We start from the raw sequence: 21963 nt of genomic DNA, 5'->3' as shown, positions 1-21963 counted from the left end.
AGGGGAGGACCTGGGGTGGGGTGTAAAACTGGCCAGCACTGATAAGGATCCAGTGATCCTGGGAGGCGATGAGACAAAGATGGCTCTTCCCCCTCCCCTTGCCCCATCACCAGTCTTCTGCTGTATCTTCCTAGCCCGTTCCTTATTCATTATGCTTTGCTTCCTTCCCTTTCCAGGGCAACAGACTTCTTAGAGACTCTGGAAATGACCCCAGAAACAGAGGCAATGTGGAAAACCTTGAGTAAACTGGCACTAGAGGCAAGGCAACTACACATTGCGGAGAGGTGAGGTAGACGTGTAGAACAGAGGTGCCAGGTAGCTAGGAGGGATGACCACATGAGTATTTTCTCTGTGGGCTGCTCCAATCCAGTGTTAAGGTACTCCCTACCTTCTCACTACCAGCAAATTACATAGAGCCATTCTGCAGTACAATATTCCAAACACTCTCCCATCCTAGATTATAAGAGTATGCCTTGACCGGGTGTGGTGGCTCACGCCTGTAATCCCAACACTTTGGGAGGCCGAGGTAGGCAAATCACAAGGTCGGGAGTTTGAGACCAGCCTGGCCAACATGGTGAAACCCCATCTCTACTAAAAATACAAAAATTAGCCAGGCGTATTGGCGGGCACCTGTAATCCCAGCTACTGAGGAAGCTGAGGCCAGAGAATTGCTTGAACCCAGGAGGCAGAGGTTGCAGTGAGCTGAGATGGCGCCATTGCACTCCAGCCTGGGCGACAGAGCAAGACTCCGTCTCAAAAAAAAAAAAGAGTGTGTCTTGGCTGGGCACAGTGGCTCATGCCTATAATCCTAGCACTTTGGGAGGGTGAGGCAGGCAGATCACTTGAAGCCAGGAGTTTGAGAGCAGCCTGGCCAACATGGCGAAACCCCAGCTCTACTAAAAATACAAAAATTAGCCAGGCATGGTGGTGCGCACCTGTGGTCCCAGCTATTCAGGAGGCTGGGGCACAGGAATCACTCGAACCTGGGAGGCAAAGGTTGCAGTGAGCTGAGATCATGCAACTGCACTCAGCCTGGCTGACGAGCGAGACCGTATCTCGAAAAAAAAAAAAAAAAGTGAATTAACAAGAGTATGTCTTTTATTGTTTTTACTGCCCCTTCTTGTAACTAGGTTCCCCTTAACATTTTTTTTCTATTCTTACCCTTCAATCCATGCATATGTGTATAATCCAGGTTTGGTATAGGAGTGTAGTTCACAGGACAAACTTGGGAGTCCAGACTCCTTTAGTTCAAATCTTGGTTCCAATTACCAACTTGTATAACCATTGAGAGGTTATTTGACCTTCCCAAACCTTGGCTTCTTGATTTTCTCCATGTAGACTAAGGATAATAATAGTATTTGCCTCATATGATGATAAAGAAGATGGTAAGGATATTGGTAGTGAAGGAGTGATGAGAGAATCTGTGCAAAATGCTCAATAAATGTCACCTGCTGCCATTTTGGCTAGAAATCATCCTTGATCCCATTTTGTCCACACTTCCCACATGTAGATTATCAGCAAGTCCTAACGACTCTGTCTTCAAAACACATCCTGATGTCTCCATCCTCGTGCAGACCACTGCCATCTCCCACCTGCAGTATGGCACAGCCTCTTAGTTAGTCTCACTGATACTATTTCTTGTGCCCCTACCATTTATTCATCCCAGAGCAGCTGAGGTCGTTTTTTAAACATAGATTGTGTCATTTTCACGACTGGAACCTTCCGTTAGCTTACTGTTTTACTTACTATAAAACCCAAACTCCTTGCATGGCCTTACCCCTGAAGTTTTTTGACCTCTGCTTCTTTCTCATGCCAGTCTCCTACTTGTCCATTAGTCTCCAACCACACTGGCATCCTTCTGGCTCTGTGAGCGTGCCAAGCTCACACCTGCTATAGGCCTTTACACTATCTGTTCCCTCTCCAGGAATGACTTTTCCCCATCCTGCCATGACTGGCTTTTTCTTGTATTCAGGTCTCAGCTCAAATGTCAATTCATCAGAGAGACCTTCTCCAGCTACCAAGTTAAGTGGCCCCTTCAGTCACTATCTCTAACAGGGGTGTCCAATCTTTTGGCTTCCCTGAGCCACATCGGAAGAATTATTATCTTGGGCCACACATAAAATATACTAACACTAATGATAGCTGATGAGCTTAAAAAAAAAAAAAAGAAACACACAAAAATCTCATAATGTTTTAAGAAAGTTTATGAATTTGTGTTGGGCCACATTCAAAGCCATCTTGGGCCATGGGTTGAACAAGCTTGATCTATAATATTACATTATTTTATTTTTTATTATCTCCAATTTTACTAATTATTTGTCTCCACCAGAATGGAAGTTCTCAGAGAGCAAAGCCCTCATCTTCCTCAGTCTCTGTATGTCTCTAGTGACAAGCACATTGCCTGGCACATCATAGATGCACATCAATTTGTATTTGCTGAACCAATGAATTAATGATGATTCTATAAGAATATTACTATCAATGTCATTGCTTCCATGCCATAGGTGCTTTTGTGCTTTGGGCCAAGTAGCAAAAGCTCGATTCCTGCATGAGACCAATGAGATTGCAGATCGAGTGTCCCGGGAATATGCAAGTATTATGCTCCTGATTCATTCTGTCTGTCTCCCAAGCTGATTTCTCTTAGTATTCAGCCCCATGATTTCTAGCTTTCCAGCCATCCCTAGTTTCCTTTACCCTGCCCACCCTACCTCTACCCTCAAGTCAGACCATTTCAGAATTGCTTTTGCTAAACCTCAAACCTTTAAGCTCCATGAAATGTTTTACCTTCCCAAGTCTTTTGTTTTCTCCATCCTTCTGGCCTTCCAAATTCAGCCCTCACAGACAGAACAGCAGCACCTACAGAAAAACCAAAACCTCCTTTTTCCCCCACAGGGCGGAGAAGGAACAGACTTTTATCAGGTCCGAGCACGTCTAGCCATGCTGGAAAAGAACTACAAACTGGCCGAAATGATCTTTTTGGAACAGGTAATAGGAAAAGAGAGACAGGATGGAAGAGGGGATGCAAACTCAAGGGAGGAAAGCGTGCTGGTGAGCTAGGCTTCCAAAGGTTTGGTGAAAACTTTCAAAGAGGTTTATATAGTTAGTTTCACCCCTTCCTTAATTTCCTCCTCTTGTGTTAGTCCTTACTTTTCTAGACAAACTTCCTTATTTGGACTTTGATTACTACCTTCTTTCATATGCAGTCTACTACTACCCTGTAGTCCAGAGCCTGTCTTTGCAGTTCTTTTTTTTTTTTTTGAGACAGAGTCTCGCTCTGTCACCCAGGCTGGAGTGCAGTGGCGCAATCTCGGCTCACTGCAACCTCTGCCTCCCGGGTTCACGCCATTCTCCTGCCTCAGCCTCCCGAGTAGCTGGGACTACAGGCGCCCGCCATCTCGCCCGGCTAGTTTTTTGTAGTTTTTAGTAGAGACAGGGTTTCACCGTGTAGGCCAGATGGTCTCAATCTCCTGATCTCGTGATCCACCCGTCTCAGCCTCCCAAAGTGCTGGGATTACAGGCTTGAGCCACTGTGCCCGGCCCTGTCTTTGCAGTTCTTATGCATAGGGGTAGATCCAGGTTTTGTGGGCCGGAAGCTTATACAATTGGAGGAGCTCTCTTTAAGAACATTTGCCTTAGGCCGGGTGTGGTGGCTCACGCCAGTAATCCCAGCACTTTGGGAGGCTGAGGCAGGTGGGTCACATGAGGTCATGAGTTCAAGACCAGCCTGGCCAACATAGTGAAACCCCATCTCTACTAAAAATACAAAAAATTAGCCAGGCATGGTGGCGCATGCCTGTAATCCCAGCTACTTGGGAAGCCGAGGCGGGAGAATCGCTTGAGCCAAGGAAGTGGAGGTTGCAGTGAGCCGAGATCGCACCACTGCACTTCAGCCTCAGCAACACAGTGAGACTCCATCTCAAAAAAAAGAACAGTTGCCTTGGAAAGGGCCTGTGCGAATAAGGAGGCCTAAAGCTTAAGCTGCTTTTAGTTTCCCAATATTTCTGCTGGTATAGTAGTTAAAAGGTAAGGCTTTTGGTCGTCATGTGCTGGCATCATAGCCAGGCTGAGGAGAGCTTGTGGCTTTCTGATCCTCATGTCTTTCTGGCATCCCTCTCCGCTCTGCCTGTTTCCCCTAGAACGCTGTGGAGGAGGCCATGGGCATGTACCAGGAGCTACACCGTTGGGAAGAGTGTATCGCTGTGGCTGAAGCCAAGGTACCTGTTTTGTCTTCTCCACGGTTGTTGGGAATTTGGTTCTGCCAATTTCAAAAACCTTCTTTTGTCAATGAGGCCATAGAAACCAGAACAGGGTTGGGGCTTGGACTTGACGTGGTGAGGAGTTAGGATACTACTGACCCAGGAGCATTCCCCTTGTTATAGAGGGATTGGAGAAGCATGGGAGGCAGAAGGGTAGGAAGGGGGATGTGACTTCTAGTTCTCCTCTGTGTGTGTCCAGGGGCACCCAGCCCTAGAGAAGCTACGCCGTAGTTACTACCAGTGGCTCATGGACACACAGCAGGAGGAGCGAGCAGGTGAACTACAGGAGAGCCAAGGGGATGGGCTAGCAGCCATCAGCCTCTACCTCAAAGCTGGGCTCCCTGCCAAAGCTGCTCGGCTGGTGCTGACCCGAGAGGAACTACTAGCCAACACAGAGCTGGTAGAAGACATCACTGCGGCCCTTATCAAGGGGGAACTCTACGAAAGGGTATGCTGGCTTCCTTTTCCTAGCCCTTATGTCCAGAGCTCAGGACCCTTCCCTCACCTAGAGGAGTCTTGGGGTGCAGAGCACTTCCTGACTGCTGGTGTTCCCTCGTTTTTGGAGCTAATACTTAGTTCTTTGTGTTGTAGGGGTATCATAGTAATGTGCTATGTGTTAATAGGCAGGTGATCTCTTTGAGAAGATTCACAATCCACAGAAGGCCCTGGAGTGCTACCGTAAAGGCAACGCATTCACGAAAGGTACTAGCCACCTATGAGCCATCCTTTACTGTTGTGGACTCTTGCCCCTCTGATTCCCCGGCACCCCTTGGTGTGTGTGTTCAGGTTGCCTGGCTCCAGTTCTCCATTCCTCCCCTTCTTACCCATTCTCCATGCTTCATCTCCCTGTCCTACCTTTTTCCTGAGGCCCATCTCTGGAAATCTGGGCTGAGCACCTTTTCTCTCCCTGGCAGCGGTAGAGCTGGCTCGATTGGCCTTCCCAGTGGAGGTGGTGAAACTAGAGGAGGCATGGGGGGACCACCTGGTGCAGCAGAAGCAGCTTGATGCAGCCATTAATCACTACATCGAAGCCAGGTATGGGAGTATGGGAATGTAAAGGAGATTTAGGTGTGAAGTGAGGGGCAGTAGAGCAAGTAAGGACACCAAGGCTTAAAAGAAGGTATCCCAAAATGTAGGTTGATGTGTGCTTAAGGGGTCCCTTTACCTCCATTCATCTTCATCTTTCATCCCACATATTTATATCTTTCTCAACTTTGCCAGGTGCTCCATTAAGGCAATTGAGGCCGCCCTGGGTGCCCGCCAGTGGAAGAAGGCAATTTATATATTAGATCTACAGGACCGGAACACCGCGTCCAAATACTATCCTCTTGTGGCCCAACACTATGCATCCCTGCAGGAGTATGAGGTGAGGAAGAGTCCCTTTTCGCAGCACGAGGCGATGCAGTAGAGGATAACAATGAGAGAACCCAAAACAGGAAGTGGAGGCAAGCTCACCAGATCCTTCTTTCTGGGCCCCAAACAGCATCACAACCTTGAATGGGAAGAGAACAGTTTACTTTCCCAATTTCCTTCCCGTGTGACACTGATACCTCCCTTCACCCCAGATACATAAAGTGAGTCTTGCCGGGGTCGGTGGCTCATGCCTGTAATCCCAGCACTTTGGGAGGCCGAGACGGGCGGATCATGAGGTCAGGAGATCAAGACCATCCTGGCTAACCCGGTGAAACCCCATCTCTACTAAAGAATACGAAAAATTAGCCGGGCAAGGTGGCGAGCACCTGTAGTCCCAGCTACTCGGGAGGCTGAGGCAGGAGAATGGCGTAAACCCGGGAGGCGGAGCTTGCAGTGAGCTGAGATCCGGCCACTGCACTCCAGCCTGGGCGACAGAGCGAGACTCCGTCTCAAAAAAAAAAAAAAAAAAAAAAAAGTGAGTCTCTAGCTCTGTCCCAGCCAGCATGAGTGATTCTTCGTGAATAACGCTAACATAGTGACAATATAAAATTGCTTTGCATTGCAGAAATGTGAGGCCCTTTTGAATTCCACTGTATTGTCCTCATACTGCTTGGGGCTGGTCTTTCTTTTTAAATGGTAGAATATACGAGACACCCATACTCATCGTTTCTTCTCTATCATTACAAGGTTGTATTGCAGGCTCTCCACCATCCCAGCCGAGGTTTGTTCTTTGAGGGTTCAAGGTGCTTTAAGTCTGTTGCTCTGACCTTTTGTATCTACCTCCCATCAACTGCAGATTGCTGAGGAGCTCTTCACTAAGGGAGACCGGACAAAAGATGCTATAGACATGTACACCCAGGCTGGCCGTTGGGAACAAGCCCACAAGGTAGGGATGAGTGGAGTTCATGGTAAGAGAACTCTGCCTTAGTGGAAGTGTGGCCTCATTCCTCGGTCTCTGTTTCTCCTCTTCGCTTGACTCCCTGAAAGCTGACAAAGAGTACCAGAAAACAGTCTGAGCCACTTTGATCCCTAGCCATAGGGAAAGGAAGGGATGAAGAGAGGCCCTTGTTTCCAGACCTATCTATCATTCTGAAGGAGCAGATGGGCTTGGGAGCTGGGGAATCTGAACTACCACTCCTGACGCCTCTGGTCACATTGATGTCTTTGTTCTCACCCCTACACTTCAGAGCCCAGTGGTTACAGCGGTAATGGGAGTGTATGACCCAGCACAAGGCATCGCAGACCCTCCCACCTTAGCGGAATATAGTTCTTCCTCTGCTTCTTACGGACTTGGAATTCCCCGACCTCACTAGTAGAGTGGCAATAACCAAACTCCTGTGATTGTTGGGAGAGTTCAGAGCTTCTGAACAAGCAGGTTTCCTTGAAGCCCTGCTTCCCTGGGGAATTGGACCTGAGGCTGCCCTGCCTCTGTGCCTCCACAGCTGGCGATGAAATGCATGAGACCAGAAGATGTGTCAGTGCTATACATCACTCAGGCCCAGGAAATGGAGAAGCAGGGCAAGTACCGTGAGGCTGAAAGGTGAGCCGTGGTCTCAGAGGAGGTGTAGTTGGAGATGAGATTTCAAGGCTGGGAGGAGGGATGCGGCCTAAGGATGTGTACCTTCTGCCCAGAAGGCAGTGACAGCAGGAATCGGGTCTAGGAGGCCCCAGATGTATCTCCCTTCCCCAGGCTATATGTGACAGTAGAAGAGCCTGATCTTGCCATCATCATGTACAAAAAGCACAAGTTGTATGATGACGTGATCCGTTTGGTAGGGAAGCACCATCCAGATCTCCTCAGTGACACACACCTACATCTGGGCAAGGTGAGCCCTTCTCCTGGCTCTACCTATCTCTTCCCCAACCAGGCTCCATCTCCCCATCTCTCCATCCTGACTCACCTTCCTGCAGGAGCTGGAGGCTGAAGGCCGACTACAGGAGGCCGAGTACCACTACCTCGAGGCCCAGGAATGGAAGGCAACAGTGAACATGTACCGGGCCAGTGGGCTTTGGGAAGAGGCCTACCGGGTAAGGAGTTCAGGCCACGCTGAGAGATACATCCATCCTTCTTTCCCACGTTTTTTCCTTTTTTTTCAGAAAGGGTCTCACTCTGTCACCCAGGCTGGAGTGCAGTGGTGCAATTATGGCTCACTGCAGCCTTGACCTCCTGAGCTTAAGCAATCAATCCTCCCACCTCAACCTCCTGAGTAGCTGGGACTACAGGTGTGCACCACCACGGTTGGCGAATTTTTTAATGTTTTTGTAGAGACAGGTTTTCACCATGTTGCCCAAGCTGGTCTTAAACTCCTGGGCTCAAGCGATCCACCTGCCTTGGCCTCCCAAAGTGTTGGGATTACAGCTATGAGCCACCATGCCCAGCCCTTCTTTTCCACTTTAAGTGACTAATTCACAATTGGTCAGAGCATCTTTGAAAATGTAGTGAAGATCAGAGTCTCTCTTGCCAGAACCATGTCCACATCTGTATACAGAAAATTTCACTTAAAGTTTTAAGGGTCTGTGGACCAGGTGAAGCCTATCCTTGGACCCTAAGTACTTCACCCTAAGTTAAGAAACCCTGAAATTTAGCCCTTTTCCTGTTAACTTTTTATTTTACTTTATTTTTTGAGACAGAGTCTTGCTCTGTCACCCAGGCTGAAGTGTGGTGGCACAGTCTTGGCTTACTGGAACCTCCACCTCTTGGGTTCAAGCAATTTTTCTGCCTCAGCCTCCCGAGTAGCTGGGATTACAGGCACTCACCACCGTGCCCAACTAATTTTTATATTTTTAGTAGAGATAGGGTTTCACTATGTTGGCCATGCTGGTCTCGAATTCCTGACCTCAAGTGATCCTCCTGCCTCGGCCTCCCAAAATGCTGGGCTTATAGGTATGAGCCACCGCGCCCAGCCTCTTTCTCTTCAATTTTGAACAGTTATTGGATCCTTGTCAAAGCCGAAGTCAGAGATAAGAAGGGAGCAGCTCTGTATTGAAGGATTATTGAGTGACTTTGCTTTACAGGTGGCCAGGACTCAAGGAGGGGCTAATGCCCAGAAACACGTGGCCTATCTGTGGGCAAAGAGCCTGGGAGGAGAGGCTGCAGTTAGACTGCTTAACAAGCTGGGACTCCTGGAAGCTGCTGTTGACAATGCTGCGGACAATCGGTGAGGCCCCAAGCTTTCTCTCCACGGGCCCCATCGCAGGCAGAGCCACTATCTAGAGAAAGAAAATTGATGTATAACTGAAAGATCCTTGGAAGGACATGATAGAGTGGCATGAATAAATTAACTGCTCCTATTCCCTAGGGACTCAGAACAGTGTTTAACCTTTGGCTGTTCTGAGAAGGGTGGAGAGGAAACACATTGTAAAGCTAGGACTGCAGACTGCACTAAACCAATAACTTACTCCTGGGTAATGGAAGTGTGATTCTGTCAAATGCAGAGTGAACTTTTTTTTTTTTTTTTTTTGAGACAGGGTCTCGCTCTGTTGCCAGGCTGGAGTGCAGTGGCACGATATTGACTCACTGCAACCTCCGCCTCCTGGTTCAAATGATTCTCCTGCCTCAGCCTCCCAAGTAGCTGGGACTACAGGCACGCGCCACCACGCTCAGCTAATTTTTGTATTTTTAGTAGGGATGGGGTTTCACCATGTTTGCCAGGATGGTCTTGATCTCTTGACCTCGTGATCCGCCCACCTTGGCCTCCCAAATTGCTGGGATTACAGGCGTGAGCCACTGCACCCGGCCGAACTTTTCTTTGTTTTGGAAGCACCAGAGTCCATGAGGCATTTTATTTGTAAATATGTATTACAGCTCTAGAAAAAGAATCCCAGGATTTTCCCTCGTGTGTGTTGTCTTGCTTCTTCATGGTCCATGATGCCAGCTGAGGTTGTCAGTACAATGAAACCAAACTGGCAGGATGGGAGCAGATTATTCTGCCATTTTTGTAGATCTCTGAGTTGCACGTCAAATCTGGGGCTGATCACTCTGCACTTGTTTAGCCTGCCTGTGAGGTTCACAGCAGTTTTCCTAGCTGTGATCATTAATGATTTCAAAATCACCAATTTACCATACTTCAGCATCACAATTAGAAACCAGACGATGACTCTGGAGCACAGCCTAATAAGGACCTGGCGTTTGCCTCTCTTTCCGGCGTTATTGATGCTCTTGAGCGCATCAGCCAGGACATTCATGCACACCATTGTGGCGGCACGGAAAGATAGCTGAAAGAGCAAAGTGAACTTTTCTTAAGCTACTGTTATCAGTGCCAATCATGGAGTCTGATGCTGAGGGTGGTCTTGCTCATTTTTTGCGGAGACTATATATCTGCTAATGTAGCTGGAGCTCAGGAGGAGGTGGTGAGCACCAGGAGCCCTCCTAGCCCTGTCAGCGTAGGGCTGCGAGGCTCACTCCTCCCTTCCCCTTTGCAGGCCCAAACTCCTTCCTCAGGAGCAGCTGGCCTCAGGGAAGGCATAGGCTTTTCCAGACATCTCTTGATCCACACTGACAGTGATGTGGTCTTCACAGGGCTGCCTGCCTGTCTTCCTTTTTATCTCTCTATGCTCTTCTGTCACTTCATATCCGTTATCCTTAAATCTGTCACTTTTTCTTCCCTCAACTCTGTCCTTTCTGTTTTGTCTTGTCTTGTTCCTTTTTTGAATGGAAGCATGAAGTAAGAAAACCTTATCTGCACTTTGTGTTTCAGCTCCTTTGAATTTGCGTTTGAACTCTCTCGGCTGGCCCTCAAGCACAAAACCCCTGAGGTTCATCTCAAATACGCTATGTTCCTGGAGGATGAGGTATGGGTGTGACTTGGACCCTGACCGCAGAGCCCTCTTACTCCATCCCCTAGTGCACTGCTCCTGGGTGTGCATACCCCCAGGCTCATGCCTGCCTGTGATGCCAGTCTCCTTCTCACCATGCACGGCTGACTTGCTCTCCCTGTAGGGGAAATTCGAAGAGGCTGAAGCTGAATTCATCAGAGCTGGTAAACCCAAGGAAGCAGTCCTCATGTGAGTTACCCCATACATTCCTTAATCCTGTTTCCCCAGTCACAGTCCTAGGATCTTTCATGGTTATCTTGACCTTCACTCAAACCTAGAACAAATCAGTGTTACACCCCTCAGTGACATGGCTGTTTGTCTCCCACTACTGGGGCCTCAGTCCTATACTCAGTCTCTCCTCTGTCCCCATCTGGAGGCAGGTTTGTCCATAACCAGGATTGGGAGGCCGCTCAGCGTGTGGCTGAGGCCCACGACCCTGACAGTGTCGCCGAGGTGCTTGTGGGACAGGCCCGGGGGGCCTTGGAGGAGAAGGACTTTCAGAAAGCAGAAGGGCTGCTGCTCCGGGCCCAGAGACCAGGCCTGGCCCTCAATTATTATAAGGTGGGGCACTGGATGCAGGGCCATGAGGGGAGGGGAAGAGGTTCTGAGAGCCCACAGAGAGCCACACTGACCCCTGGTATGAAGAAACATCAGGGAGGTTAGTATTGGGGAGTGGGAAAGACAGGAAAGAGGAAGGAGAAGAGAGGTCCAAGGACCCAGGAGTCTGTGGGCCAGAGCACCTGTGTGGCAGTGGGAAGTGTCATGCCTGCCTCTGCCCTCTTGATACCTGGAAATCTGAGCAGGAGGCTGGATTATGGAGTGACGCTCTGCGGATCTGCAAGGACTATGTGCCCAGCCAGCTGGAGGCTCTGCAGGAAGAGTATGAGCGGGAAGCTACTAAGAAGGGGGCCAGGTATGAGGCCAGAGGTCCAGGCAGCATTGGCAGGGCTGGGAGGGTCATGAGGTGTGCACAGGATAGAGCACGCTGCTCCCCACCCCCATGCCAAGTCCCAGCGTTCTCATCTCCACAGAGGTGTGGAGGGACTCGTGGAACAAGCTCGACGCTGGGAGCAGGCTGGAGAGTACAGCCGTGCTGTGGACTGCTACCTCAAAGTGCGAGACTCTGGGAACAGTGGACTGGCGGAGAAGTGCTGGATGAAGGTGAGGGCAGCAGGCCCTTTCTGGTGTTCCTTCTCCCTAGGCCTCTGTTCACACTCAGCTCCACTTCTCACATCTGCAGCTCTTTCCTCTTGTGTCTTTTTCTTTTCAGTCAGGTAGCAGGAATCTGTGGAGTGCCTGCTGGATGATAGAGCCAGAACCTCTGAAGGCTGTAAAAGTGGACATAAGACAGACCCTGACAGCCAAAAGTTAGGGGAGTTAGACCAACACATGGCTCAATATCATATCTGAGTAAAGACTAAAGTGCATGATTTAAAGTAGAATTCAGAGAACGGTGAGATCTCTGTGGGCTAGAGGGGTCAGGAAGCCTCTGTGAAGGAGGAGGGAGGACTTGGATAGGAGCTGGAAGGGCAACCCCATGCACAGGAACTGGCCAGACAGGGAACATGAAAAAAGCTTGGGCTCAGTCTCCCCCACCCAACATTTCCTGAAAAGAAGCCTCCAGCAAATTAAGCCAGGCCAGTATGTGTCACAAATAATAAGACATACTGTATTGGAGAAACCAACAGGATATATACAGTCATATGCCATATAACAACGTTTTAGTCAACAGTAGACCACATGGGTGGGCGTGGTGGCTCACACCTATAATTGTAGCACTTTGGAAGCCAGGGCGGGTGGATCACTTGAGATGATCCCACGCCTGGCCTTAGATAGGTTCAGTATACAAATACTTACCATTGTGTTATGGTTGCCTACAGTAGTCAGTACAGAAACGTGCTGAACAGGTTTGTAGCCTAGGAGCAATAAGTTCTACGCAACCTCTACCTTGGTGTATAGTAGACTGTACCATCTAGGTTTGTGCTGTGATGTTTACATAACGATGAAATCCCCTAAGGACACATTTCTCAGAACATACCCATCATTAGACAATGCATGACTGTAGGTATATGTGTGTACATGTATATAAAGAGATGTATTAAAAGGAAGTGGCTCATGCAGTTATGGAGGTAGACAAGGCCCAAGATCTGCAGGTGAACTGGCAAACTGAAAACCCAGGAGAACTGATGGTGTAGTTCCTGTTTGAAGGCCAGCAAGCTTGAGTCCCAGGAAGAGCTGATGTTTCAGTTCAAATCTGAAGGCAGGAAGAAGCCAGTGTCCCAGTTTAAAGGCAGTCAAACAGGAAGAATTCTCTCTAACTTGGGAAGGAGCCAGCCTCTATGTTCTGTTCACGCCTTGAAATGATTAGATGAGGTCTATCTACAGTAGAGAGGGCAATTTGCTTTACTCAGTCTACCAATTTAAATGTTAACCTCATCCAAAAACACTTACAGAAACACCCAGAATAATGTCTGACCAAATACCTGGATACCCTGTAGCCCAGTCAAATTGATACATAAAGTTAACAGTGGCATATATATATATAATTATATTTTAATATCTTTAAAATTGGGATGCACGTATAGTTTTTTATACTTTAAGTTCTAGGGTACATGTGCACAACATGCAGGTTTGTTACATACGGAGTCTTGCTCTGTCGCCCAGGCTGTAGTGCAATGGTGTGATCTCAGCTCACTGCAAGCTCCGCCTCCCGGGTTCACGCCATACTCCTGCCACAGCCTCCCGAGTAGCTGGGACTACAGGTGCCCGCCACCACACCCAGCTGATTTTGTTGTGTTTCTTTTAGTAGAGACGGGGTTTCACTGTGTTAGCCAGGATGGTCTCAATCTCCTGACCTCGTGATCCACCCTCCTCGGCCTCCCGAAGTGCTGGGATTACGGGCGTGAGCCACTGTGCCCGGCCTTTTGAGGTCTTATAATTGAATAACCCCTAGAAGTTAGAGGGAGAGAAGTAGAAAGAGGGGCTGATGATTGGTTTTGAGGTTCTAGCAGATTTTAATTGGCAGTATTGAGTATCTGATACGTGTAACTCGGGAGCAAGGCATGACTGTACCTTCTTCAGATTAGTCAGAAGATGGCTTCCTGATGCGGACAGGGCAGATTAAGCTTTGAAGGGCTTGGCAGTAAGAAAGGGAGGCAAGAACAGGTGAGGGAAAGACCAGAGGGGATCAGCATAAACTACAGCTAAATTGGATTGTGTGGAAATTGAAATCTGGTGAAGATGTCAGTGTCCTAATGGAAACAGTGTGCTCTCATAGAACACTTGCTTTTGTGGAATTTCTGAGTTTTAAGTGTTGAAAGGTATCATCAAGATCATCTGTACCAGCACTGGCACTAGAAATATAATGCAGTCCACAAATGTAAGCCATACATGTCGTTTAAATTTTCTAGTAGCCACGTTTAAAAAGAGTAAAAAGAAATGTGAAAATCATTGTAATATATTTTGTTTAACACAGTATATCTAAAATACCACCATTTCGTCTGGGCACAGTGGTTCCTGCCTGTAATCCCAGAACTTTGGGAGGCCAAGGCAGGCAGATCACTTGAGGTCAGGAGTTTGAGACCAGCCTGGCCAACATGGTGAAACCCCGTCTCTACCAAAAATACAAAACTTAGCTGGGCATGGTGGCGGTGGGGGCGGGTGGGGGGCCTGTAATCCGAGCTACTCAGGAGGCTGAGGCAAGAGAATTGCTTGAACCTGGGAGGCAGAGGTTGCAGTGAGCTGAGATTGTGCCACTTCACTCCAGCCTAGGCGACATAGCAAGACTCTGTCTCAAAAAAATTAAATAAAATACTACCATTTCAACATGTACTCACACACATTATTTAGATGTTTTCCATTCTTTTTTTATACTAAGTCTTCAAAATCCAGTGTGTACGAATGAAGAAACCAAAGCTCATAAAAGCCCAACACAAATAGTTACAGAATGCCCTGGACTCCTCATTTTAGGAGTCCTTTCTCTGTACTCTGCTACGAAGATTTTACTTATGACAAAGACCTTGAAAATGATTTTGTCAAAGGTAGAAGGTTCAAATGCAGTGACCTCAGGCAGCACAGGAAGTGTCTGAAAGAGTTAATGAACTGAGAGGAAAGATAGGTCCACTGATGGCTAATTAAAGGATTTAATGGACCGTGGGCCAGGCTCTGCCCAGGAGGGTACAAGGTTGAAGGAGAGAGTAAGAGAAAAAGTGGGCATCTGGAGGAGAAAAATGTATGAAATGTGGATCAGGCTGAGGACTCAGCGGTATTTGTCTCTCCTACCCATTTCCATCTTCTCTTCAACCACTCAGGCAGCCGAACTCTCCATCAAGTTTCTGCCTCCCCAACGTAATATGGAGGTCGTTCTGGCTGTAGGACCCCAGCTGATTGGAATTGGAAAGCACAGTGCAGTAAGCAGGGTGCTGGGATGGAACAGAAATAGATTTCACAGAGATGGGTGCAAGGGTGACATCTACACCCAGGAAGGTGTATGAAGTGGGCCTCCTGGTGGGCAAGGCTTGCAGTCCTGGGGAAACAGATGGGAGAGCTCACAGCGGGAAGACTAGGAGCGAGGAGAAAGTCTCCATGCTGATTTCCCGTTGTGCAGGCTGCAGAGCTGTATCTGAATCTGGACCTTGTCAAGGAAGCAATCGATGCTTTCATCGAGGGTGAGGAGTGGAACAAGGCTAAGCGTGTAGCTAAGGAGTTAGATCCCAGGTAAGCTTGTAACCCCTTCTTACCAGGAAATTCTCTTTTACTTCCTTTTGTAAAGACTGGGAGAAAGTCTTATGGGGAGGGTTGGTATTCTGGAATATGAAGATGGAGTTCTCTGAATATCTTCACAGGTACGAAGACTATGTGGACCAGCATTATAAAGAGTTCCTCAAGAACCAGGGCAAAGTGGACTCGGTGAGACGTGCAGAGTTAGCAGGAGGCAGAATGCAGGGAGAGACTCACAAGATTCTCTCCCTCTTCTTTCCCTCATATCATCTCTTTTCTCTTGTAACTCTGTCTTCCGTTGACCCAGCTGGTGGGTGTGGATGTGATAGCTGCTTTGGACCTGTATGTGGAGCAGGGCCAGTGGGACAAGTGTATTGAAACAGCTACCAAGCAGGTACTGCTGTCTTCCCATTCCCAGTTTTTCTTTACATTTTCCCTTGATTCCCCACCTGCTTCAAAGCTGCATCTCTCCTAGCTCCACAAAAACCCAAAGCCCAAAGATTTCTAATGGGCATCAGATAAGCTCAATCTTAAACTGGGGTCAGAGGTTTGCATATGCCCTTTGTCTCCTCAACAAATATATGGCCTCAAGTCACCTCACTGCTTGGTCTTGCTGATCCCAACTTCACGCATGCTTTTCCTCCACCCCTGTACAGAACTACAAGATTCTGCACAAGTACGTGGCTTTGTATGCAACTCACTTGATCCGGGAGGGTAACTCTGCCCAGGCATTGGCCCTATATGTACAGCACGGAGCCCCTGCTAACCCACAGGTACCAGCCTTCTCCTTGGATTGAATGTTTCCACAAGGAAACTCTTTCTCTTCTAGAACCACCTATCTTCTCAGGAACTATCTTCTCAGAGGATTCTATCCTTAGAGAACATCATGCCCAGAGCCCCCAGCGCATCTCCAGAAAGGTACAGCCTCTCTGGAGGCTGTGTATTTGCTAAGAGCATGGGGAGAAGTTTGCAGAAACTTCCAGCTTCTGTTTGAAGAAACACCCATGGAGCTCCCCGTGCTGTTAGCAAATACACAGGCACCTGTCTTTCAGAGCTGAATCCTGCACATACCTCTAGGGCCTTTACTGACTTCCTCCAGAGAATGAACACTGCTGCCTGATCCGAGAGTCACAGCCCATTAATGTTGTGACTCTGCATTTACATTTGTACAGTTGCCCGCACTCACACAGCACCAGCTAAGAAAGTTATTTCTTCCTCTTTTCATCAAAAATAATCAGCACTTAAAAATAATTCATTTCATTAAAAATAATCAGCACTTAATCATCTGCCACTGTCTCCCAGCTCTTGCACACACACACATACCCATTTCTACACACAGAGCCTGTTTCTCCTCCCTTTGGCCCCACTCCCACTGACTTTCTCTTCTAGCTGTGTCCTTCTCAGATGCCCTTCTCCCCTCTACCTCTAGAACTTCAATATCTACAAAAGGATCTTCACTGACATGGTGAGCTCTCCTGGAACCAACTGTGCCGAGGCCTATCATAGCTGGGCTGATCTTCGAGATGTCCTCTTCAACCTGGTGAGGAAGTTGGGTCGACAGGAGTGAAGGGGCTGCTCTGTCTGTCCTTGTCCTCATCTCTTCTTTCATGCACATAAACCTTTATTCTCAGATGTATTTTACCTTCCTCTGCCAGGTGGCCATCAGAGACCACTCTATGGCCCTGGCACTCCTCTGACCCCTGAGCCAGGCTGTGCTGTCTCCCTCCTCTAGTGTGAAAACCTGGTGAAGTCCAGTGAGGCAAACTCTCCAGCCCATGAGGAGTTCAAGACGATGCTGCTGATCGCTCATTACTATGCCACGCGCTCTGCGGCCCAGAGTGTCAAACAGCTGGTGAGATGTAGGAGGGCAGAGGAGCACTCAGTCAGAAGGGCTCATCCGCAGATGTATAAAGCTGAATTGATTCACATTCTGGATTCTTCAGCTTGGGCTCTGGAATCTCTCCACCTCTTTCAGCTTCTCTTCTGTCTAAACAAATCTTTAGCCCTTGCTGAAGTTTTCTTCTTCTGACATTCTTAGGGCTCTGTGCCCACACAGCCCCAGCCTCATTATGTTTAAACATCCAAATCCCATGATTTATTTATTCACCTCTTATAATGTACACATATTTGGGGCTTATTTGTGACTGTTCACTGTATATTTATTTAATGTATTTGGACAATAGAATTCTACAAGTGGAAAGAACCTTAGAAATAATCTAGGTGGCCGGGCACGGTGGCTCACCCCTGTAATCCCAGCACTTTGGGAGGCCGAGGCGGGTGGATCACTTGTGGCCAGGAGTTCGAGACCAGTCCGGCCAACGTGGTGAAACCCCATCTCTACTAAAAATATAAAAATTAGCCAGGTGTGCTAGTGTGCGCTTGTAGTCGTAGCTACTCAGGAGGCTGAGGCACGAGAATTGCTTGAATCCGGGAGGCAGAGGTTGCAATGAGCTGAGATGGCACCACTGCACGCGAGAGAGGGGGAGAGAGATGCACAATAAAAAAAAAAAAAAAAAAAAAAAGAATTGAACTTAGGCCCAGGTCTATTGTTCAGAGAAAAGAAAAAAGGAAAGAAAAAAAAAAAAAAAAAACCCTAAGACCAGAACAGCTGGAGATCCAGAGCAGTTTAATAATAATTGTTGTTTTTTAGTTCTGTGGCTGCCTTACAGGATCATTGGTCTGGTAGCTCAGTCACTTTAGTGCCATATTCATAATTGCTTTGACTTTAATCCCAGGAAACTGTGGCTGCCAGACTTTCTGTTTCACTCTTGCGTCACACCCAGCTACTACCTGTAGACAAAGCCTTCTATGAAGCAGGCATTGCTGCCAAGGTGAGCTGGGATAAGGAAGGGTGGGGCAGATGGGAGGAAGTCAAAAGTTGGAAAATAGAATATCCTTTCTGCTCTGGTAGAGGAAAGCTGAGTGTAGGGCTGATGTTACGGAGGATGTAGTCCTCCTGTATCTTCCTGGATTTTTCTCCCTGGATCCCAGAGAAGTAGCATTCAAGCCCAGCTTGCTCACTCCCATTTGCATCTGGATCCCAGAGAAGTAGCATTCAAACCCAGCTTGTTCACTCCCATTTGCAACTCTTCTCTGCTGCAGGCAGTTGGCTGGGAGAACATGGCATTGATCTTCCTCAATCGCTTTTTGGACCTGACCGACGTGCGTAGGGAAGCTGTGTCCCAAGGGTGGGGGTTTTTGCCGGTCGCAAGCTGTGCCTAGCTCATGGTTGCCCACTCTACTGCAGGCGATCGAGGAGGGGACTCTGGATGGCCTTGACCACTCTGATTTTCAGGATACAGACATTCCCTTTGAGGTGCCACTCCCAGCCAAGCAGCATGTACCGGTAAGGGCACAGGGTTGGAAAATGGGAAGGCCTCACCAGTGTAAGTGCCTTGAGGAGGGAGAACATCTTTGTGCTGCCATCTTTGGAAGGACCTCAGCCCTCACTACTCTTTCACTGAAAGTAGAAGCAAAGTAGAAAGAAAAAGCTGTGACTGTATCCCCCAATCCAAGGAGGATTTGTGGCTGAAAGCTGGTATACAGGATGAGGGCTTAGCAAACCCCCTCTTCACCCATCTACCCCAACTTGCCCTGCCCTGCCCTGTGTGAAGCTACCACTGCCTCTTGTCCTTTCCAGGAGGCTGAGAGAGAAGAGGTTCGAGACTGGGTGCTTACAGTCTCCATGGACCAGCGGCTGGAGCAGGTTCTGCCTCGGGATGAGCGTGGTGCCTACGAGGCCTCCCTAGTGGCAGCAAGCACTGGGGTTCAAGCCCTGCCCTGCCTTATTACAGGTATAGAAGCCTACAGCACCCCAGATCCTGTGGTGGGTGGGAAGCAGCAGGATCAGTAAACTTAATTTTACTAGGATTCAGTAAAGGGTACAAAAGACAGGACCATGCTTTCTACCCCCAGGCTGCTCCTCATTTTTCCCTCCTCATTCTCTCTCAAACCCCAGTTCACCATTTTTTTCTTCCTCCACAGGATACCCCATTCTGAGGAACAAAATTGAATTTAAGCGGCCAGGGAAGGCTGCTAACAAGGACAACTGGAATAAATTCCTTATGGCCATCAAGGTTAGAGAGGGGGACTTGAAGAATGAAGGCAGAGAGGGCAGCACTAAAAAAGAAAAAAAAAACAAGTCCGGGCGCGGTGGCTCACGCCTGTAATCCCAGCACTTCGGGAGGCCAAGGCAGGTGGATCACCTGAGGTCAGGAGTTTGAGACCACCCTGGCCAACATGGTTATAAACCTCGTCTCTACTAAAAATACAAAACTTAGCCGGGTGTAGTGGCATGCACCTGTAATCCCAGCTACTCGGGAGGCTGAGGCAGGAGAATCGTTTAAACCCAGGAGGTGGAGGTTGCAGTGAGCCGAGATCGCGCCACTGCACTCCAGCCTGGATGACAAAGCAAGATTCCATCTCAAAACAAACAAAAAACCCACATACACACTAGAAAGGTGGGTGGCATTGCAGGAAAGCAGGTGCAGACCCTGAAGCCTGCGATGGAGCTGATTTTCTATTTCCAGCATTAACAAGTTCCTCTCATGTTCTTCCATTTGCTTACAGACCTCCCACAGCCCAGTGTGCCAGGACGTGCTGAAATTCATCAGTCAGTGGTGTGGAGGGCTCCCCAGCACCAGCTTTTCCTTTCAGTAGTCGGTAGAGCTGAGGAAGAGTTAGGGCCTCTCCCTCATTAAAGTTTTATAAATAACTGAGACCACTGTATTCTTTGATCAAAGTCACTCCCAACATCACACAGTGCCTTTTCCCCAAAAGGAATCATAATCAAGTAGAAGAAAAGAGAAGTTACTTTATTACAATGTATTATCTCATCCCGAGGTCAGGGCCCCTTGCTTAGTGGGGAAAAAAAAACCCTTTAGGACTGAGTCTTGGAACAGCACCTGCTGGACAGAGGGGAGAACCAACCCGGGTCAGAGGGGGAAAGCAGCATGGCAAGACCTAGACCCAGTTCTAAGAGCACTTCCCTGCCCCCACTCTTACCCAGGCCACCACCTTCAAGGCCCATTACCTGTCCTAAACCCAACTTCTCTGTGATGCTTGGATTTCTTGACTTCCATCCAGTAGCTGCTCATTTTCCTGCCTTTTATGTTTAGGAGATTCAAGCTCTGTCATTTCCTCTAGCTGCAGAAGAAGGTGGAGTTAGACACCCTTGCCCTGAATGATAGGTCAGCATCTTTTTCTTTCTTTTTTCTTTTTATTTTTGAGATGCAGCCTGGCTCTGTTGCCCAGGCTGGAGTGCAGTGGCACGATCTCAGCTCACTGCAACCTCCACCTCCCAGGTTCAAGCGATTCTCCTGCCTCAGCCTTCCAAGTAGCTGGGATTACAGGTGCCCGCCACCCCACCTGACTACTTTTTTGTATTTTTAGTAGAGATGAGGTTTCACCGCGTTGGCCAGGCTGGTCTCAAACTCCTGACCTCAAGTGATCTGCCTGCCTCAGGCTCCCAAAGTGCTGGGATTACAGGTGTGAGCCACTGCACCTGGCCGGTCAGCATCTTTTCAACACAGCCAGTCTCTGTGGAATGAACCCTTCGTGTTCACCTTCCTTACCTGCCCCTGAAGTCCCTCCTTCCTGCAGGGCCCAACTCCACGTAGAGTGAGTGCAGCCACACAGCAGTAACCAGATAGAGCAGCCTCCCCTGCAGACATGAGCAAAGAAGGGATCCAGAGAGCCAAGGCTGTATCCTGAAAAGCAAGAAGGATAGGGAGTAGGGCAAGTGCAGCAAAGAAGGGAAATTAAAAGGGCAGGACCAAGGCTTTGTAGACCACAAGAAGGAAGAGAATGTGCTCACATAGATTCTTGTGGGGTCAAAGGGGCAGTCGGTGTGTCCCGGCCCCTCATCCAGTGGTACCAGAGGATCCAGCAGTCCTGGGTGGCAGTCAGCAATAAGGCGGCGGCCACCGTTGGCCACAGTGAGTGACACGGCAAGAAGAAGGCCCAGAGAGCAGGCAGCGGACAAGAGCAGGTTCACCAGAGCTAGTACCAGCAGGGCCCAGTGCTGGCAGGGACAGATCAGGGTGAACAGCCTGGGCCTGGCTAACTCCCAGTGACTAGACACCCAGTTTCTCTATTTGAGGCTCCTCCAATCTATTGAAAGACCAATCTCAGCCCCCATTTCCCTGACTCAAGCCTACTCTAAAAGCTCCAGGAAGTCCCTTCTCACCAGTGGAGGGCGAAGAAGGTTCCTGGACGCCAGGAGAGCCACAAGTCCCACGGAAACGCTCTGTGGAAGACACAAAGCCTTTGGCTTGATGGGCTTTCTGGGCGCCCGACCCCCGCCCCGGGCCGCCTGCCGCGCTCACCAGCAGCCCCGAGCCGACGGAGATGACATTGGCCACGGTGTACTCTGGCGTGACAGCGCCACGGGGATTGGCCACGTGCCGCAGGACAGTGCCGTGCAGCACAGCCCCCAGCAGCAAGTTCACGTGGCCCACCAGGATCAGCGCCAGGCCCACGCGCATCAGCCGCCGGGGCCCCCGGGCGGCGTCTGCAAAGCACGGGTGAGGACAGGGTTGAGTCGGGCGGGGTGGGGAGAGACGGCTCCTGGCCGATTAACCCCGCACCTTAGGACGGGCCAAGGGTGGCCCCAGGGTTAGGAGACGAGACGCCAGGTCCCGGAAGTTACCGAAAGCGCAGAGACTGCAGCGCCTCATCCCGTCCGCCGCGCCGGCCGCAGGTCCGCTCTACCTGGGCCCGGCCCCGCCCCAACCTGGGCCCCGCCTCCGTCCCGGGTTCC

At 49.1% G+C, this 21963-nt stretch overlaps 2 protein-coding genes across 6 annotated transcripts in view; one reads left to right on the top strand and one right to left on the bottom strand.

Moving 5' to 3' along the window:
- LOC111554485 (intraflagellar transport protein 172 homolog) overlaps window positions 1-19921 on the top strand; it is a 43926-nt gene extending 24005 nt beyond the window's left edge. The window contains exons 18-48 of one of the 2 annotated variants that reach the window (XM_026453068.2): window positions 177-284; window positions 2505-2589; window positions 2893-2985; window positions 4137-4214; window positions 4456-4704; window positions 4880-4958; window positions 5171-5291; window positions 5478-5622; window positions 6466-6555; window positions 7112-7209; window positions 7360-7495; window positions 7581-7697; window positions 8685-8827; window positions 10367-10460; window positions 10609-10673; window positions 10865-11045; window positions 11288-11397; window positions 11516-11645; window positions 14795-14893; window positions 15091-15200; window positions 15329-15392; window positions 15511-15597; window positions 15860-15976; window positions 16633-16743; window positions 16936-17055; window positions 17939-18034; window positions 18306-18365; window positions 18451-18549; window positions 18844-18997; window positions 19188-19279; window positions 19773-19921. In XM_026453068.2, the coding sequence (XP_026308853.1) occupies window positions 177-284; window positions 2505-2589; window positions 2893-2985; window positions 4137-4214; window positions 4456-4704; window positions 4880-4958; window positions 5171-5291; window positions 5478-5622; window positions 6466-6555; window positions 7112-7209; window positions 7360-7495; window positions 7581-7697; window positions 8685-8827; window positions 10367-10460; window positions 10609-10673; window positions 10865-11045; window positions 11288-11397; window positions 11516-11645; window positions 14795-14893; window positions 15091-15200; window positions 15329-15392; window positions 15511-15597; window positions 15860-15976; window positions 16633-16743; window positions 16936-17055; window positions 17939-18034; window positions 18306-18365; window positions 18451-18549; window positions 18844-18997; window positions 19188-19279; window positions 19773-19862 (3421 nt within the window). In that variant the 3' untranslated portion in view covers window positions 19863-19921. The remainder of the gene's footprint in view (window positions 1-176; window positions 285-2504; window positions 2590-2892; window positions 2986-4136; window positions 4215-4455; window positions 4705-4879; window positions 4959-5170; window positions 5292-5477; window positions 5623-6465; window positions 6556-7111; window positions 7210-7359; window positions 7496-7580; window positions 7698-8684; window positions 8828-10366; window positions 10461-10608; window positions 10674-10864; window positions 11046-11287; window positions 11398-11515; window positions 11646-14794; window positions 14894-15090; window positions 15201-15328; window positions 15393-15510; window positions 15598-15859; window positions 15977-16632; window positions 16744-16935; window positions 17056-17938; window positions 18035-18305; window positions 18366-18450; window positions 18550-18843; window positions 18998-19187; window positions 19280-19772) is intronic. The other variant, XM_026453069.1, reaches the window with a different exon arrangement.
- A 75-nt stretch (window positions 19922-19996) lies between these two features.
- On the bottom strand, window positions 19997-21941 carry LOC111530841 (keratinocyte-associated protein 3). Of its 4 annotated transcripts, none has more exons than XM_023198064.2 (7): window positions 21853-21941; window positions 21530-21714; window positions 21391-21450; window positions 21019-21225; window positions 20777-20911; window positions 20236-20348; window positions 19997-20110 (listed from the first exon to the last, which is right to left on the bottom strand). In XM_023198064.2, exons 1-6 carry the CDS (start codon window positions 21878-21880, stop codon window positions 20241-20243), a joined length of 723 nt encoding a protein of 240 aa, XP_023053832.1. In that variant the 5' UTR covers window positions 21881-21941; the 3' UTR covers window positions 19997-20110; window positions 20236-20240. The 4 variants fall into 4 exon arrangements, 3 of the variants coding, with proteins under 3 accessions (XP_023053832.1, XP_023053833.1, XP_031790059.1); XM_023198065.2 differs by having other exon boundaries at window positions 19997-20107; XR_004228497.1 differs by having other exon boundaries at window positions 20777-21225.
- Between the last annotated feature and the right edge of the window lie 22 nt (window positions 21942-21963).

The sequence above is a fragment of the Piliocolobus tephrosceles genome, chromosome 15 (assembly GCF_002776525.5).
Source record: "Piliocolobus tephrosceles isolate RC106 chromosome 15, ASM277652v3, whole genome shotgun sequence".
NCBI classification, from domain to species: Eukaryota; Metazoa; Chordata; class Mammalia; order Primates; family Cercopithecidae; genus Piliocolobus; species Piliocolobus tephrosceles.
Note: the sequence above shows the minus strand (reverse complement) of the source record. Positions and strands in the feature narration are given on the sequence as shown.